General features: G+C 35.5%; 1 protein-coding gene across 6 annotated transcripts in view; it reads left to right on the forward strand.

Annotated features, from left to right (window-relative positions):
* LOC106875112 (secretory carrier-associated membrane protein 1) overlaps positions 1 to 19,419 on the forward strand; it is a 125,727-nt gene extending 106,308 nt beyond the window's left edge. For all 6 annotated transcript variants that reach the window (XM_052975700.2, XM_052975702.2, XM_052975703.2 and 3 more), the window contains one exon: positions 14,930 to 19,419. In XM_052975700.2, coding sequence (XP_052831660.1) covers positions 14,930 to 15,094 — 165 coding nt within the window. In that variant the 3' untranslated portion in view covers positions 15,095 to 19,419. The remainder of the gene's footprint in view (positions 1 to 14,929) is intronic.
* Positions 19,420 to 20,912: the final 1,493 nt, after the last annotated feature.

Genomic DNA, 20,912 nt, shown 5'->3' on the forward strand with positions numbered 1-20,912 from the left:
CAGAAGTTGAACTCAGAAGAAATGCCGGAAAACATTTAACAGTTCTGTCAGCTTGTCAAAGATTAATGGTAATTTCTAATCTAAGCAGAATGTACTTTGTTTTATTAACCTTGAGAGGATGAAATCTAAAGATGAACCCTGTGGAATTTGAACTCTGAATGTAAAGAGCTGGAATTGATACTGTAAGATAGTTGTGATGATTGTGCCATTCCACCGTAATAATAATTACTTTTATAACAATAAATGTTTATAATAATAATAATAATAGTAATAATAATAATAATAATAACAAGGATTTCAAAAATGAAAAAGAGATTTTGATGTGATGAAGACCATTAAAGTGTATATTATATTAATTTTTACACCTGTAATAATTCAATTGGTTAAAGAAATTTCTTCACACACCTGCCACTTTAGTACCATTATGATGGATTGAACTTGCAAACTTGATTGATGATCCACAGCATTTAGCATCTTTATTCACTAAGCTGTAGTAACTCTGAATGACAACAATTATTAGTGAAGACTTCTTGTAGATTTTGATTTAGATTTTGTGTGAAACACTGTTGCTGCTGAAGGCAAGCATTTGTTTGTCGTCTCCTTCGTGGCTCTGTCCATATTGGAATCAATCTCTATTTTCAACAGTTAAATCTTCAATGAGGTTCTTTTTCTTTTTCTTTTTCTATTTCTTTCCCCTCTCCTCTGCCATTCTGTGATGGCCTAAATTACAGATTTCTTCAATCAACTAAACATCTTCATTGCTAATCATTAGATTTATTACAGTTTTAAAAACACATTAAATCAGCGAAACACAGGCAAAGATAATTGCAATACACGATGAATGTTTATGATTGATTAAAAAAAAAAAAAAACAGCAAAATTTATATATATTTTTTGTTTTGTTGTAGGCTTTGTTAAATAACTTTCTAGAGTTTGTTTGTTTTTAACTCTAAGAATGTCTCTCACAACACCTGTATTAAAACAACCCCTGTACTTGAACCATCACAAGGAGCATCCAGCCATAAAAACTATATTGAAACTGAGATATTGGAGCACAATGTGGTTGTCTGACTCATCAGATCTTGTCATTACCATCCAACCATGCCATCTATTTATTACAACAATAATAATGCTGTTTTTAATTCTGTGTGTGTGTGTGTTGTATACAAGCAACTGGATTTTGCGAGTAGTTAGAAGGCTTTAATGAAAGTTGAGGGTCGTTAATCTGATCGTCCAATCTGGTTGTTGGTGGTCCTGTTGCTGAAGCACAAGCTCTGATTACACAACAAGGCTAGACACAGGGTTGTTGGCACAATTTACAAATTTATTTCAGATAGATTGTGTGTGTGTTACTTTATCAGGCCCAGAAAAATGCAGTTGTCTGCAGCAGAATTTGAACTCTGAACATCAGGATTTATAACTAAAACTTCAATTTGACATCTTGTCTTTCTCTATTTAATTTTATCAACTTGAAGTAATACTAAGTTGTTAATTCTAGATCTACTAGAAACATATGGAATTGCACTGGGTGTGTGTGTGTGTGTGTGTGTAGGAGGGTGGGACTGTGATGTTGAGGCATTGATCCTGGTCTTTTGAGATTTTAAACACATACATGGGTATTATGAATTGAATATGATATAAATCATATTGTGGAGAAATGTGAGATAATGCCACATTCATGCCTTTCCCAAAGATATTAGTCAAGTGAAACACTGCCATAAAGTCTGTAATAGTAGTAATAATAATAATAATAACAATAATGACCAATTGGTCAAAACAATGAACACAGTATATGAAAAATTGTGGCTAGCCATAACAGGAACAGAAATAGCCCACATACAGTAAAAAAAAAATATGGGGTAAACTGTTTCCAGAAGAGTAGAAAGGATGCTTCAGAGGCTGATATGGCTGTTGTAAAGATCAATTATTGATTAAACTAGCTATATGTGAAGATTGCACAGAGAGAGAGTTGGGTCTATGTAGCAGGACATTGATTGAATACCAGAAGGTTTTTAATGTTCTCCATCCATGGATCCTGAAAAAAATGTCTTTTAGTCAGGTAGTATTGAATGATAAGAAAATAGATAAAACATGTCAGGAGTAAATAGCAATCAATTTTGCAGATACAAAAGCGGTTATCCAAATGAAACCCATTTCTATTCAGAATGGAATTTCCAAAAGAAGAGTCTTCCTTTTCTGCCTGGCAGTGACGCCTTTAACTTCTAGAACTGGAGTTGGATGTAATGCCATGAAAAGATAATCCACCTCAGGTTTTAAACAAATAGAACTGCTACTGTGGATAGTACATGGATTTGTTAAAGAAACTGATTTGAGATTTAGATAAGAAAAAAATGTGTCAAGGCCGAATAGACAAAAAGGAAAGAAAATTAATATCATATTAGATAAAGAAATGAGATAAGAGAATTAGACTACAGACAGACATACAAATATTTAAAAATCAACTAAACAGTTTGCAACACACAAATAGATGAACAAGAAGATTTAGAAGGAATATTATAGATGCATCAGACTGAGACTGAAGATTGTGTTAGAATAATAAAATACTACCAGAAAAAGAGATGCCATAAATATACACTGGAAATGATCTGAGGAAAAGAGTAAATGGTTATACTATGTAACATACATGGCAATACATACAGACAGGTGATGAAGGCTAAGTGACCAGATATTGTCATTAAGGACAACCAGTAAAGGGAAGTGCTTACTAAGAGAAACTGTGGGTAAAATGTATTCCTGTAGGTAGGTGCATTAAGAACTATTCCTAAAGATTTGAATTGATGGATAAGAAGAAATAGGCATAAGACCTAGTTTAGTGCAGCTCCATAAAACTGTTATTAGGGACATCTAGGATACTTGGGAAAGTTCTTGGCATCTAAGGTTACTTGTTTGCAATTTTTTCCAACAGTCTAATCTGTTGTGCATAAATGGAATAATAATAATGGTTTCAAATTTTGTCACAAGGGCATCAATTTTGTGGGAGGAGATAAGTCGATTATATTGACCCCAGTGTTTACCTGGTACTTAATTTATCAACCCAGAAAGGATGAAAGGCAAAGCTGACCTCGGCAGAATTTGAACTCAGAACGTAAAAATCATGAAATGTTGCTAACAGTAATAATCCTTTCTACTGAAGGCCTGAGATTTGGAGAGAGAGGTGTCTAGTCGATTACATCGACCCCAGTCTTTCACTGGTACTTATTTTATTGGCCTTGAAAGGATGAAAGGCAAAGTTGACCTTGGCGAAATTTGAACTCAGAATGTAATGACTGGCAAAATACCGCTAAGCATTTCGTCTAGCATGCTAATGACTCTGCCAGCCTGCTGCCTCAATGATAATTTCTCACATTGGCATATGGTTAAGGATTTGTTGGTGAGAGGCATAATACATTTATTCAGCTTCAGTGCATACCTGGTTCTTGTTCTGAGAAATCAGGCAAAACCAGCTATTGTAAGATATGAACTCAAGAGTCCAGAGAAGATAAAGTAAAGAGTACTAGGCATGTTGTCCACTATGTGTCACTTCGTTACTCTCTTTAATAATAATAATAATCCTTTCTACTATAGGTACAAAGCCTGACGTTTTGCGGGTAGCGGACCAATTGATTGCAATGACCCCAGTGCTCAACAGGCACTTATTTAATTTAATTTGAACTCTTAGCATTTGGCCCAGTATTCTGATGATTCTGCCAGTATTAAGTGTAAGTGAAACTGGTTATAGCTACTTAAACTAATCCTTAATAATGAGAAAGAATTTAATTTAATACCACTGAAGTATCAAAAAGCAACATTGGTCAAAGCAGGGTTTGAAATCAAAATCATTAGGATAGCAATCTAGAGGGTTCCTGTTGTTTCTGTTATCATTTCTATTATCTTTGGTTGTTTATGTCTCTCTACAGACTTTTATTTCTGATGGATTTTCATCATTTAAGACATCAAAATTTAGATATTTTCCTTGGGTTTCTTTCCATAATCTACTGGACATCAAAACCATTCAGCCATGTTGATAATGATGCTAATGACTGCTTCTACAAAAAATTGATTGCTTGATCTTTATAGTTGATTTTTTTTATTGTTTTATATATTTTATTAATATATTTAAATTTTCATAATTTCTTTTAGTTTAAAAGGAAGAAAATTCTGATTTGTTTATTTTATTTGTTTATTTATTCTCCTCAACTTTCCTTTCCACCTTTACTTTCTGGTCTTCTTCTTATTACTATTGTTGCTACTACTGCAGCTGCTGCTTGCTACTTCTACCCTTACTAAACCATAATGTAATCTAACAAGGTACTAATCACCTCCCTGACCCCTGCTCCTCCTCCCATTCCACCTTGGCTTTCTTGAGAACCCATCTCCCACCACTACTCTCATTGTTCTCCTGCAACTGCATGCTACTTGTGTTGTTTGAGTTAACCCTTTCATACCTTACTCATCACCACTGGCTTGATGGTTCACTTTGGGATTTAAATACGGGGTTTCAGTTTAATTTGAGTAATGTGTGTCAAACTTCATTGTATGTGAGTTTATGTACACATATATACATATATATATATGTGTGTGTGTACACTCAGAAACACACACTTGGTACTATTTTAACAATTTATTAACAAAACAATATTTTAGGTAAGTAACTTTTGGCTCACCTTCTATGTAATTAGTTCTGGGATTTGTTGATCAGAAGAAAATGGCTTGGCCATTTAAAATTCAGAAAACTAAGAGTGCTTCCACAGGGTGTTATGTTTGAATGACACACACACACAGCTATATGGTTAAGTCACACAAATGGACCAGAATGATGAATATGTTGCTGATTCCTTCTTCAGATGTAAGGTTTGGTAATTGGGGAGTGAGCGGACTATCACTGCTTTAACTTTCCAGCTCTTATTTGCAAAGGAAGGTTACTGCAGCTATCGTGTGTGTGGAAGTGGATGAGAATTATTAAACAAAGTTTGGATGGAATGATCATAAAATTAATGATCCATTTTCATTAAACACAGAAAATGTGGAATCAAAAGATTTAGATAGAATCAATGACCTAGTGGTGTGGGAATGAAAAAAATGTAATTCTGACAATGAATCAACATTTTATAAGGATATGTAAATGTTGCTTATTTAGTAATATTGCAGTCTATGTAGTGAGACAGTGTGAAATAAGCACGACGTGTGTATCATGATGAACATTTAAAGTAAACTGTAATATATTGTAAATAAATCATTTTTGCACAGAGTTGCGATGTACTGGTGCCAAGCTGTATCTGCCTTTGCCTCTCCCTTGGATAACATTGGTGCAGGGAGAGGGGAGTCTTCCACAAACTACCTTGTGCCTAGGAGGGAAACTTTCTAGGTTCAACCCCATGGTCATTCACAACAGAAGGGGGTCTTTATGTACTGCAAATGACAAAAAACTACCTATTGTGCAAAAATAAGCTATTTGAAGTATATTGCAGTATGAAGCGAATATGATGGATATCTATGAATAGGTGTTTGGTTAAGATTGATTCCCAGCCACGTGGTTTTGAGTTCAGCCCTACTGCATGGCACTTTGGTAAAGCACCTTCTATTGTAGCCCCAATCCAGCCAAAACCTTCCAAGTGAGTATGATGGGCAGAAACTGAAAGAAGCTGGTCGTGTGTGTATGCATGTGCACATGCACACTTTCAATACACATTTTATCCAGAGGTTAACTGGTTCTGGTTTTCTGCTAATATTCTGCAGGTGTACACATGACAATATGATGTTGGCACTGATTTCAAAAGTGTTTGGCTGCTCATTGTGTTATGGTCTTTCTTTTGTTCTTTTCCTTGGAATCCAGAAATTAAACATAAGTTCTTGCAGTTTCACTTTTGAAATATGTGTCCCTCCAATAATATAAATGTTTGCTCCAATTATTGTGATACACATATCTGTCTTAAGCTGTTTTATGTTCAAACTGGCCTGATCTGGCTTCTCATACTTACTCTACAATGTCATTATAAAAATATACAGTCACATCATTGAAATCTCAAAGCTGCAAGATGAATAAATAAGCATTACGTTTAACAAGATAAGCTGAATGTCAAAAGATTAAATTTTAAAATGGCTGAAATGATTGATGAAGTACTTTAAAAAAGGCCTTAATCTTTTGAACAACTGTCCACTAACTGTTGAATGCAACAGTGATGAGATTAAATTATCTTGGCATCACTGCAAACTTAAGCGCGTGCACACACACACACACACGTTACCTTGCTGGACAAAAGCAATGAGGTTACAGAACCAGCAGATCAATGAAGTATAAATAGTTTGCAGTTGTACCCAGAGAGTTGCAATTTCAGACTTAACCAATGTTGACTTCAGTGTTCACTTTTCTGAACTTACTTGGTTGTGGATTTGTTTCAGTTTACTTATTATTACTGCTTGAAACTCTTGGTTTTCTGCCTGTGTGGAAAAAGTAAATGATTTACTGCTGCTGTCCACAGACAATTTGCAGAAACAATAGAAAGACATACCAAATTCTTGTAGTATTTAGTTCTAACAGTATTAGTTCCAATCCCTTGTGATTGAATTGGCCTTTTGATTTTGTTCATCGAAGATAAATGAAAACCAAACATACCAGTTATATGTATGGGCCACTTGAAACTCACCTTTATTTTTTTATTTATTTATTTAATTTTTTTGTCGATTGTTAAAAGAAATTGGTTATTCAGAGCTGCAATAGGAAAACAGTGTGTGCTCTAGCCAAGTACAGATTAATATTTCATGTGGTGAACCTAGAAGAATGTTTAATCATTTGAAATGACACCAGTAATGAGAATCAAACATTATTAGCTTTAACCATTTTGTATTCAGATTTCTTTCTCAAAGGAAATGCTTATTTATTCACAGTGTTTTGAATTAATCCTCCATTATCTTGTAGCTTTTGGAATTCAATGATGTGATTGTTTATTTTTAGAATGACATTGTAAGGTAGGTGAAAGAGGCCTGATCTGGCTGGTTTGAACATAAAGCAATATTTGGGCTGGATATGGCTGGTTTAGATGCTAATGGGTTAATAGTAATTCTTGTCAAAAAATACAAGGGAGAGAACTTTGAAATTGTTATTGCTGAAACCAGATGGATGACATGATAATCACTATACTGTGATAATTTGTATTGAGGAAGCTGAAAATAGGTGGAGAGAGAGAACTGTGTTGTGTGTATGTACACAGGCATCTTATAAGTAAATAGACCCCCCCCCACCTCATCATACTGTTTAATTTGTGTGGCCACCACTCATTAGTACGATGCCCAAAAGAGTTAAATAATTAAAAACTGCACAAAGCATTATGTCTACTAAATATTAGATTAAATATTTAAATACATTAAATGACATTATTTTGTTTCTAGAAATAAATCTTACAAAAACATTGGTGTTTTAAGATGTCTGTATATGTGTGTGTGTTAAACATTATTTTAAGCATTAATGAAGATTTAGGGGTACTTTGTATCATATAGTGATCACAGTTTCCGTAGTAACAGCCACTGTGTATTCAGAGTGGGTATGTAGAATTTTTCTTTTTCCCATTTACAGTTCTCATTCCTAAATTAATAAATCAAAGACTAAACTAACGCCAGCAAGCGTGAACTCCTGTCAGAGTGTGTGAGTTAATGTCATTAAAGGGTTAACAGCTCTTGTTTAATTATCTGTTTGTATTTTCTTGATAGCATGGCCTGTACTTTGTCACTCTGGACTTTGTATTGTTTTACTTTCTTCTCTTATATTTTGTAAATATATGAATATTGCAATTTTTGTTTACTTTTCAAAATAGATGCTTATGTATGTATGAAATTCCATTTGTTCTTGGTTAAAGTTAGGATTAAATACACATTTACATCTTTAAAAATAGCAAAAACATATTTATACAAAGTTCTGTTATAGAAATACATGTAAGCATTATATGTTCTGTTTTAAAATGTGACATACATTCATGTGTGTGGCATGGCTGTATAATTTAAGGGATGCAATTAGGGCTGTCGTTCAGAGTTCCATTCCCCTGCACAGCACTTTGGGCAAGTGTCTTCTGTCATCATCTTCACTTTACAAATACCCTGTGGGTGAAATTTGGTGAGACAGAAATAGCGTAAAAACACTATCTTTATATGAAGTATGCCAAAAAACACAAAATAGAAAAAGAAAATGAATGTATACTTTAAATAGCTGATAATTCAATTTTCATTTCTTTTTAGAATTCATGCATTAGAAATAATGAACAGTACCAAAGTAAGCCTTGAATAAAGGAAATTTAATCAAAACTATTATTGGAAGTTTGAAAATGCAGTTCAACTGTAAAAGACAGTTTAGGAGGGAGTTTTAAACAAATCCACTGAAGTGGTTTATCATAAATCATATTAAAGATGGAACTGTTCAGAATGTCTACAAGAAACATTCGGAAGACTGCCAACGTTGATAAGACCCACAATAGCAAGAAAGGGTACAAGAAACATATTACCATAATTCAAGAAAATCTTTCTCTTAAGAAAGTTGTGAGATATCAATTTCAAAATGAAGCATTCATCACATTTTGAAGGTCTGTCATTGGAAAAGTCACATTTCAAGAACAGTCCATGTTCCCAGGGAAGGAGATCCAGATAAGTGGGGGGGGGGGGGGGGGGGTTGTGAATGGTACTTGGTAAAATGTGTATAAGATGCACCTTTTCCTGCAAACATGGTTTGGAATGATGAGGCTAAATTAAATGGCTCAATTAAGCACTGCAATTGGATCTACCAGGGACATGAGAACCTGCATATTATTAACACTACATAAATTTGTGAGGAGTTACAGTATGGTACAGCTTATCATCAAAAGGGTTAATTGGACCATTCGTTGTGACTGACCCCATTTATTTGAACTTGCTGTAACAATCTGTCATGCCAATCATTCAAGAGGACTTTGGAGATGTGGAATTTTATTTCCCTGAAGATGGGGTACCTCAACACCATCATTATAATGTATGGGCCTACCCGGTGTAATGTTACAACTTATTGCTACAATGAGAAATACCTTACTGTTTCTGTTTGACCGAGTTACCTCTCCTCACATAATTGTTTATTCAGATGCTTCGCCTAAAGCAGAAACTGCAGGACATACTTAACGGTTTTGCAAACTCTTCTGATAGTGAGTGAGGTCTTCATATTGTTGGGAACCCTTCAGTACCGTCAAAGTTACAAGCATTTCATCTCTTATCCCTGTTTCACCTGAGTAGCACAGAAAAATTCCATAAAATGCATACTCCCAAGACCCCCAGTAGATCCAGTTGTGGTAGTTAATTGTGTCATTTAATTTTGATGTAGCTTCATCATTCCAAACCATGTTTGTTGGAAAGTGTGCTTCTTAAACACATCTTGCCAAGTACCACTCACAAAACCCCACACTTCTATCTGGATCTTCTTCATTGAGAACATAGAATGTGACTTTTCCAATGGCTGCTTCAAAATGCAAATGGATACTTGATTTTGAAATTCCTATCTCACAACTTGCTTGCCACACAAGATTTTTTTGAACTCTGCCAATATGTTTCTAGTACCCTTTCTTGCTTTTGTGGGGCTCATTGATGTCCACTGTGTTGCAGAACATTTCTTGTGGACATTCTGAACAGTTTCAACTCTAATACGATTTATGGTAAATCATGTGAATGGATCTCTTTGAAACCCCTTCCCAAATTGTCTTCACACTTTGACTGCATTTTCAAACTTCCAGTAACCCTTTAGGATACATTTCCTTTGTTCAAGGCTTATTCTGGCTCTTGTCATTATTTCTAATGGGTTAAATCTAGAACGAACTGGAAGTTGAAATATTAGCTGTTAGTGTATGTATACGTTTTGGTGGGGGACACCCTCTATATATTAGAAGCTGCAGTTTCTAAAATTTTGATCTCTATTTCTCATAAAATATATGCACACTGTTGTTTTTCACTGTGTGTATATGCAAAATGTTCACTAATTTGTGTTTTTACATTTGTTAAATGAATCCATATCCGTCGACACTTATCTATGACAGGTGTAATGTCCAAGCGATAAATGTATTTCTCTTTCTCTTTTCTCTTTTACTTGTTTCAATAATTTGACTGCAGCCTTGCTGGAGCACCGCCTTTAGTCGGGCAAATCAACCCTAGGACTTATTCTATCGGTCTCTTTTGCCGAACCGCTAAGTGACGGGGACATAAACACACCCGCATTGGTTATCAAGCGATGACACACAAACACACACACACACACACACACACACACACATATATATACATATATATATATACGACGGGTTTCTTTCAGTTTCCGTCTACCAAATCCACTCACAAGGCTTTGGTCGGCCCGAGGCTATAGTAAAAGACACTTGCCCAAGTTGCCACGCAGTGGGACTGAACCCAGAACCATGTGGTTGGTAAGCAAGCTACTTACCACACAGCCACTCCTGCACCTATGGTGAGACATTGATGTAATAAAATCTATGGTGAGATATTGCTACAATGAAACAGGAACAACTGAGTGGATAAAAATATCGATTTTTAATAAAATAGCGAATATGGTAATTGAAAGGAAGTCAGATAGCCCCATCCCACTTCATTTGACAATTTATATTTCTGTAAACACATTAGATTAGATTTTTTTTTCTTGTTGAACTGTTTGTACTTTATAGGTGTGTGTGGAGAGTTTGTATATGAGGACACTGTTGTCATGTGTTTTAGATTTCAGTTGATTTTACTTTGTGGGAATAGTTCTTTTAGTCCTGTATAAAATAACATGCAAATTAATTCCCCACTCTCTCTCTCTCTCTCTCTCTCTCTCTCTCTATATATATATATATATATATATATATATATATATATGTATGTATATACCGTAAATCCTCGAGTATAGTCCGCCCTTGAGTATATTACGCAGGGGATTTTAGGGGGCTGTACCTCTGAAAAACCTAAACCTTGTGTATAATATGCACCCCTTCTCTAACTTCAGTCGAGGAGGTCTATATAACGTCCTTGGTTTGTAAACATATATACGGTAACGTCCTTTATTATTATTGTATATATAACATAATTCAAACGTGTAGCTTTTTTGTGCACATTGTTTGCAGAAAATAAAGAAATAACAGTAATAACATCAGTGAAAAATAAATATTAAGTAAATTGCCTTTACATATTTATCACTATCAGTTGCAAAAGCAAAAACATTGGCGATCTTTCGGTACGAGTCCTAAATATCAGCCTTTTCCGTAAAAAGTGTCTTCGGCGATCTTTACCAAAGATCGGCCTTTTCCGTAAAAAGTGTTGGAGAGAAACAAGGAAACAATGTCATAACAGCGAAAGACATACGGAGAGCACGATTTAATTTGAAGGGTTTAGAGTTAGGGTTTGCGTTAGGGAATGCCGTCCCTAACCGTAACACTAGCCCTAACCCTGACACTAAAACCCTAACCCTAACACCGTAGTGAAGATCATGCGGGTGTTACGGAAAAGGCCGATCTTTGGTAAAGATCGCTGAAGACACTTTTTACAGAAAAGGCCGATATTTAGGACTCGTACCGAAAGATCGCCAAAACATTTATTCAAATCCTTCCAATTCAACATCACTTTCAGCATCAAATAACTGTTCCATTTGTTCCTCCGTAAACATGTCAGCATCATTGTAGTGTAAATCTCCGTCATCATCAGATTCATAGTGAACATCAGAAGATTCACTTTCATTTATTTCATCTTTCTATATAACATCATCCGAGTACCATCCAGTGCAGACAATATACAACATTTGATAAAACTTTTCACAATAATCTTGGGGTCAAGTTCATTCCATGCATACGCGATCCATTTGCATATCAAAGTCAGGTCGTCAACATCAAATTTTCTTCCGGCGGCCCTATTACCATGCTCTTCAGCATATATTATAACATCAAGTTTAAACATAGCTGAATAAAATCTACGAGGCATTTTATGGGCCTGTAATGTATAAAATGTTTTATTGGAGATTAATGTTCAGGTTTAAGTCCCACTTATAAAAAAACCCTAGTAAAGACCCACAGTAGTTCAAATATTTAATACTGGTATTTAATTAAGTATCTGTTGTTTGTCACAGTAATGATGCAAATTGCCAATACAAACAGCAGGATGAACTATTTAGCGCTAAACTATTAAGCACCATTCATGCGTAATTAAGCCAGCAGCACCTAGTAATACAATAATGGTGATGTTCTTAACTGTTATATGGGAATGTAAATATATTTGCAAATTGTTTTTGTTACATGTTTTTCTGTGTTCTGAATACTTTTATTTTAATAAATGTTGCTTACTGCAAGTTATGGATGATTCTTTTATGACTTCATTGCTTTCAGGCTTAGGTTAAGGTATTTTCACACCCGACATCACAAAATACGTCTGAATAAACATTGCCGGACATTAAATAGAGACTCAGACATTGCTTAGAAAATATTTTTCATTTTTAACCTCGTGTATAGTACGCACTAGGGATTTTGACCTTTAAATTTTGGGGGAAAAATGCAGATTATACTCGAAGATTTACGGTATATATACACACACACACACGCACACACACATACACATATATATGTAACGATAATAATTTGTGTAGTTACCAATTATAACAATTAAATATTTGTTGTTATAACGACATGTTGCAGGATGCGAAAGATGAACAATGCATAAAGTTTAAGAAAATATTTATTTACTGTTACGTTACAATACCTTGCCTCGATGGGCAGGTTATAATAGATCCATAAACATTCGAAGTAAAGCTTGTGTTTGTGTCCTCTTCATTGTTTAGTAGTAATCCAAAGAGAGAGATAGTGGTGTTGTAAGAGAATAGAATTAGAGCTAGTGTGAATTGTAGGGTGTAGAACATTGTCTCACAGTTGCTGACAGTAAACCTCATTTCTCTCGCTGACTATTTCTTAGTAGCTGTATTCATTTGTGTTTATGATTCTAGCAGTCAGTTCCCTAATTAATTGAGTTGTCACGAGCTGCCTCGCTCTGTGTCGCCAAGTGACTACTTCAATTTTGCTTGGGGTTTCTTGTTTTTATAACTATCTAGAAGGATAGATTTAGTTGGTGGTCTTGTTATCTCTATTCCAGCTTTTGGTGGAGTAGAAGTTAGAAAGGGTCAAGTGGTGAAGACTTTATTTCGGGCCTAGCTAAAGGCATCTGGAAAATGTAAAACTGCTGTCAGAGAAAAACCATTGTTCCAACATGGGAAAAGTTCTGTTGCAGTGTTAATTTGAATTTGACTATGGTGGATCGAATCCACTTCATGCATGCAAGATCCACTACGCACACGCACACACACACATATATATATATATATACATACACACACACACAGCTATTTGATAATACAATCTTCAGCAATTATACACCCACACACACAGTCCACCAAAAAAATGTATACGCAGTTCAGGAAAGGAAAAATCTGTATAAATATTTAACTTGTATAAGTAACCCTATGAATATAGGTACCTCCTTCAATGTTTTTTCAATGTGATAACACCGAATAAAAATATTTATACAGATTTTTCCTTTCCTGAAGTGTGTATACATTTTCTTGGCGGACTCTGAATGTATAGATGTGTATATATATGTAGTCACAGTTGTAACTAGCTATAATACACATGTTGTAATTTTGAGCCATGTTCCACACATGCTGCTGTTGATCTTTGCAAATAAGTTGTGCTCTATGGAGAAAAAGAATTACACTCCTACCAAAGTGACCAAGAATTCTAAAATACACAGGTTCTTTAAAATATCATAGCAGTTGTGGTTCCTATTTGAATGACCTGCGAGAATATCATTCCAAGACAAATCTCAGAGCAGGGATTTTATTTCAAAGAAGCTGTATGCAGTAAGTCAGCAGCTGTGCATTTGACTTGTGCTACTTTGTAGGAAAAAGGGTGAGGAATGATGAGTTTTGTAACTCCTTGTTTTTTGAGTATTTTAAAAGTATTGTCACTGTTCAAGCTAGAACTTATATTCCTCTTTTGCAACATCATGGCACCAGTCTGACACATGTGCAATGCCAGGGGATTATACATACAGCCCATTACCAACAGCTTTTTAAACTTAAGGCAGACACTGACAGCACTGCAGTCTTTAAACTCTTTTTCCTGATTAGCCCTTTAACATTTAAACTGGACTAAATAGTCTGTTTGTTTTATGCTTAAACCAACCAGATCTGGCCTCTCACACCAACCCTAAACTAAACAATCACATCATTGAAATCTCAAAGCTATGAGATAATGCAGGATCAATTCAAAACAATGGGAATAATTGTGCATTGTATTTGACGGAACAATCTGAATGCTAAAGGGTTAAACGACATCTTGTTCTTCTGTTTTTTAACCATTTCATGCCATTGAATTTAGTTCTTTGAGTGAAGAATGAATTTTAGGTGATCCCTTGAAATAATACATTTGTGTTTCCTCATAACTTTCTTTAGTTCCAGTTGGTTGATTCCGATTTAGCATTGCTACCCTACAAAACATTTTTTTAAATTTGACAATGCTCCCACTGCTGATTTATAATAATTAGATCAACGAAGTCAGAATTAAATGCGTTTTTCACAGACATCATATAAATTATCAAACCCTCTCACCTCCTGTTGTCTGTGGTTCCAAGCTTAAAAGTTCTTTATAATTTTTTTTTTTACAGTTCAACATTTAATAAAAATTTTAATTGAATTAATTGAGTTAATGTAAATTGGAAGTCTGATCATTTGTGTTTAGACAGGTTTTAAATTTTATTACTGATCTTTAAAAGATTCATCAATTTATGAAATTGTTAAATCTGTCTTAACACTTTTTACTCCAAACTGTTGTTTTTTTTATGCCAGAATTGTTTTAGTCATTGCCTTTCCTTTTCTCATTCTTTTCTCTTTGTCTTCTCTTTTCGAAAGGTACACCGAGTCTACCGTAGTACTGGAGCTAGCTTCCAGAAGGCCCAAGCAGAATTTGCACAGGGTGTCATGCGCAATGAAACTGTCCAGACTGCTGCTGCTAATGCCGCTGCTGGTGCTGCTCGAGGTGCAGCACAGCAGTATGGTTCCAATAATCGCTACTAAGCCCCTCACTTTCTCAACTAATGAAGGGAGAGAAAAGAGAACAACTGACTGTCCCCTCCCCTCATCCCACCATAGGCCAGAAAAAAAAAAACAATCTGTGTAATCTCCCTGTTTTGTTTATTACAACTATATAATATTAATAATAATTATCATCATCATTATTATTATTATTATTGTTGTTGTTTGTTAATGATTTTTGTTTCATTAATTTTGATTTAAATTAAACACAAGAAAAAATATGCAAAAAAACCCCAAGAAGTAAACCACCTTCTACCCCTGTATTTTGTCTTATGTCTAATCTTGATATGCTGTCCTTACCACCACCACCACCTCCTACTTAATTCTGTAAATTAATGACTAGTATCTTAGCTTAACCTTGTATAATAAACAGTAACTATTAGAACCACAAACTTTCTTGACTGTTAACAACAATATTTACTGTATATCTCTATCTTATCTGTATATGTCTGAGTACTATGTATATATACATATATATATATATTATTCATGTATGTATAAATATGCATACAAACACACACACAAACACACACAAAGATTTTTTTCTCCTCTAGGTATGTTATTTAAACATAAACAGTAAAATTGGTGAGACACTGTGCATGGGTGTGTGTGTGTGTGTGTGTGTGTGTGGCATTACACTCTTACATTACAAGTATGTATCAACATTTTGTTTTGTATAAATAAAAATTGACTTACAACATGTGTTAGTGTGCTTGCATAAATGTGCGTGAGTGTGTGTTTGTCTGAGTGTATGAATGTGTTTACAAATGCGTATATATATATATATATATAGGATCATGCATACATGTGTGGGGTATATATGTATGTATATATATATATATATTTACACATATACACATTTGCACACACACACGCATGCAATATGCTCGGTTATGTATGCTCTGCTTGGAATTTTAGAATCCTTGTATAAGTTTTTAGTCTTGGACACTTGACCAATTCCTTTCCGTTCCAATAAAGCAAATCATGTATTTCTTCATCAGCTCTGATTCCAGACCATTCACTGTCATTTTCAGAATGAATTTCAACAATACTATTATTACTACTACTACTAACACCACCACCTAATGACATCATTTTCTCGTTTATTACTAGAAGGCTACCAATTACTTTAGGCCTTTGCATTTGTTTTGTCCCCACCCCCCCATTAACACACCCATCTTTTTTTTTTTTTTAGCATTTGGTTGATTTCTACCTTTTACTGCTTCTTTCTTAATATTAACCCTTAAACAGCAGATATCATAAATTAATGTCTCAAAAATTTTACAGATACGGCCTTCATCTATCATAAAACGGGAGGTGAATATTTATTGGCCTCTTTCCATAATGGGATTCTAAATTTTATTGTGTGAGAGACTAATATTACTTATAGTTTTTGTCCTTATTTAAAGTGGAGGCATGTGGCTTAGTGGTTAGGGATGATGGACTCATGGTCGTAGGATTGTGGTTTCCATTCCTGGACCGGGCAGCGCGTTGTGTTCTTGAGCAAAACACTTCATTTCATGTTGCTCCAGTCCTCTCAGCTTGCAAAAATGAGTTATCCTGCGATGGACCTGTGTCCTATTCAAGTGGGATATATATACGCCAGAAAAACAACCCTTAGGAGGAGTTTGGCACAACTTGAGAAGGTAATTTTTACCTTTATCTAAAGTGAAAATAAGTATAAAGTTTACCCTTCAGATAAAAAAAAAAGACTTTTTTCTTTGTTTATTTGACATCCAACATTCATGCAAGTGTTTTCCATTGTTTAAGGCTTAAAAGCGATGGTGGGGTAGGTGAGAGGGTAGAATATCATTCTCTATCCATTTTTGGTATTCAGTTATGTCCCTTTGTAGTGTCAGTAAACTTTAGGGAGGAATAAGACAAGTACCAATCCCTGAGAAATTTGTAGACTTGGTGGCAATGTTCAAAAGCAACAACAACAAATGAAATCCCTTATTGCAATGGTTTGTTGTCTGATTCAGTCAGTTTTGACTTGATTTCAGGCCTGTTGCACTGATGTAGCCAAGGTAACTAAGGGTCACTGTTCTCCTTGTTTTCCTCTCCCCTTCCATCGTCAGAGTAAAGTGTATGTGTGTGTGTGTACACCATCATCATCATTGTTTAATGAAAGATGGACGTTAAACAATGATGGTGTATATAAAAATGTAATGTAATGGTGTTGGGTGAAACTCGACTGTCTTGGTGTGTTTATTGGGCAGACATTTTAAGATGGTGCAAAGTTGGTGAAGATTTTTAAAACTCTTCGGCAAAGTTTATTTTAGGGAAGAAGTTTGTCTGCCACATGATTGGAACAGTGGACTCTATTGAGACTCCTTCCCTCCCTCTCTCCCACCTCCACCACCACCTCCCTCTCTGTCCTTTGCTGGCTTCACTAACATGATGTTACTACCACCACCAGCCATAAAGGAATTATTGTTATACCATATATTTACTACCACAATCTCCTACTTTAACCACTTCTGTTAACACTAATACCATAAACCCTAACACTACAATAATAGCTATAGTGTTCAGATCAATTGTTAAAATTAAAAGGAAAGGAAACAATCTTGGAATGGTTGTATTCAAGGGAATGTGTGTGTGTGTGTGTGCACATTGACACACAGTGAGTGCATATACGTCATACATATACACACACACATGGATATGCAGTCTTCCCTCTCATCTTCATACAGAAAAACAACAGCAACAAAGAAAGTCTCCAAGAGGAAACAAATGTAGAAAAACAAGATACATATCAATATTTCTAAAACCCCTCCACCACCACCATATATCCATATATCTACAAATAGAAAACTTTAAAACCCATTTATTGATTCCTCTTTTATTTACTCCGTTTTTGATTTGATATTTTCGTAATGGTTGGCTGTTTTAAAACCCAAATCCAGGGGTCGGGTAAGAAAAAGTACATGATGATACAGATCCAACTTGAATCTAATTATTCAATAAAAAGGAGGAAATTAAAAATATTTTAATGAGCTTCAGTTTTTAAATTATTTTCATCTCTGAGTTTTGATTCAAGCTTGGATTTCAATTTTTAAAAAATATTAGTCTTATAATTGGTTTCTTCATAACAAGTCTCTCAAATTGATAAATGTGAGAAATATGGGGGGGAAAAAAAACCCCAGCAAAGCTTCAATTGAAGTTCATGTCTTCAATCCAGGCTGTCACCTGTGTGTGTGTGTGTGTGTGTGTACACATTGTGATTGTGCTTTGACTTGACAAGCACAATTGCTCCGAATAATGAAAACAATTATACACGCATATACATACAACCACCAAAGTGTATGAGGATATATATATGGCCGTATGCATGTATCCAAAAATTAATAGGCGCTGAACTGCATATGATTTGCACAAAGTATTCAGTAATGAGGAGAGTATTGAATGTGATGTACTTGGTTTCTCACTGCAACCAAAGCAGTTCATAATAGTAATTATGGTAGCTTTGAATGTCTCACACTGAAATATGTAAACAGAACAGCAATAAAAGTTGGTTTGGTTTGAAGCATTGTAGTTTTGGCCTCTCGCTGCACATTGTGTGTGTGTATGGGAGATTGAAATCGAACCTATTTTAATGAAAGAAAAAACTCAGATCACTTTCTTAGAAGTGGATGGTGGGGTAGAGTTTACAAGCATTTGAAAGCAGATGCTGGGTCCAATCGTTTTTGCTGTATTTTTTAATGAAAATCTTTTATGCTTTCATCTTTGTCACCTTCTTGCGTTGATCAACAGAATTGAGAAGTCTCTCTCTCTCTGTACAGATACAAAACACAAATCCCCATGGTAAATGTTGTATAATGTATGTTGGGTAGTGTGACTTTTATTTGAGGGGGTGGGGAGTGGACCAGAAAAGACGGACAAGGGCTACCACTAAAACAAAAAAAAAAAAAATTAATGAATAGTTTGGCTTTCATGTTTTGTCTTCATTTCTGTTTTGCTTCATAGGTTGATTTCCTAATCAGTCTGATTGATTAAACCAGTCAACTAACGATCAGAGATCAATCAACCCTTCCACATTTTGAAATCTAATCCACATCAGGTGCAAATGATGGGGTTTCATATGGTGAAACGTACACCCATTTTCTTTATCCGTCATCATTATCATGATTATTATTATTATTATAAGGGTGTGATGGTGGACAGACAGGAACTGTAGAACACCAAATTACGTGTCTAATGATATTTAGCATCTTGCTGCTGTTCTAATCTCGCTGAAGTCAATTTGGCCTTTCGTCCTTCTTTCTGGGTAAATAAAAACGGTACCAGTAATATACTGGAGTTGATTCTTTGGTTTACTGTCTTTTATTTTTATTATTGCTTCACTATGAATCAGACATGCATACGTACTGTGTGTGTTTGTTTGTATATATATATACACACACACACACACCAATCTAGTATCAAAAAGTTACTGGACAACTTCTGTAGTGCAGCAACAGATGGCAGCACATGGCCATATGCACAGTGAGCTAGCAGTGACCTTCCTGATGCAGTGTACTGAGTGATCTCACTGTGTTTATTTTGCAAGTTGTGAAATTTGTGTTTTTGTGTTCACATGTATGCTGTAGCCTGCGATTTTTGTCTTGGGCAGGATGCAGGAACAAAGAGCTGACATGAAATTTTGTGTTGAACTTGGGAAGTCTGCTACAGAGACAAGCTTACTGCGATGAGGCAATGTCTCAAGTTGCACGGGCGCTTCAACAGCGGAAAAATGTCCCTGGAAAAGGATGAGCGATCTGGAAGATCTACCACGAGTGCCCCCCCCCCCCCCCCGAAATGTGGAGAAAATTTATCAGCTTGTGCATAAGGAGCGTTGGAGGACAACCAATGATGTATGGGTTCGTGCAGGCAATCCTAGCATCTGAATCAAACATGTGGTGTGTCTCTACCAAATTTGTCCCCCAACTGCTGAGCAGAAAGAATATTGTGTTGAAGTCTGTCAAGCTCTCTGTTCATGACCCGGCCTTCATGTCGAGGATCATCACCAGTGACAAGAGTTGGGTCTACGGGTACGACCCTGAGACAAAACAGCAGTCATCATAATGGAAGAGGGACTTCATCGCTATGACCAAAGAAGGCACGGCAGAGCCGCAGCTCAACCAAGGGCATGCTCGTAATTTTTTTTTTTTTTTTTTTTTTTTTGACATCCACGATATTGTGCATTGAGAATTTATCCTCTCCAGGGCCAGATTGTTGATCTCGAGTTCTACAGCGATGTTTTGAAGCATTTGAAGGAGGATTTTCAGTGAAAGTGACCAGATCTGTGGAGCATGAAGAATTGGATTCTTCACGATAATGCACCATCTCTGAGCTCTCCTCACTCCTGGGTTTCTTATGGTACCACTTCTGCACCAGTCCTATTCACTAGATTTAGCTCCTGCAGACTTTCATCTTTTCCTCAAAATGAAAATGCAGCTCAAAGGTTGCCATTTTAACACCATTGTAGGGATCCAGAGAAAATCGCAAAAGGTCTTGGAGTCGCTTACAGAAAACAACTTCCAGGCTGGATGTCAAAAGTGGCAGGAATGCCAGAACTGATGTATTGCTATGCAAGGGGACTATTTCGAAGGAGATGATGTTAAAACTTAGATAGGTAAATTATTTTTTTATTAAACATAGCAACATTATTTACATTTGATGGATATTTGCCCTCATCTTTGTTGTTAACACAACGTTTCGGCTGATATACCCTCCAGCCGTTATCAAGTGTCTTGGGGAAATTTCGAACCTGGGTTCTCATCCCTAAGGTATTTTTTGATGTTATTATTATTATCAT

The sequence above is a fragment of the Octopus bimaculoides genome, chromosome 22 (assembly GCF_046866305.1).
Source record: "Octopus bimaculoides isolate indiv1 chromosome 22, ASM4686630v1, whole genome shotgun sequence".
NCBI classification, from domain to species: Eukaryota; Metazoa; Mollusca; class Cephalopoda; order Octopoda; family Octopodidae; genus Octopus; species Octopus bimaculoides.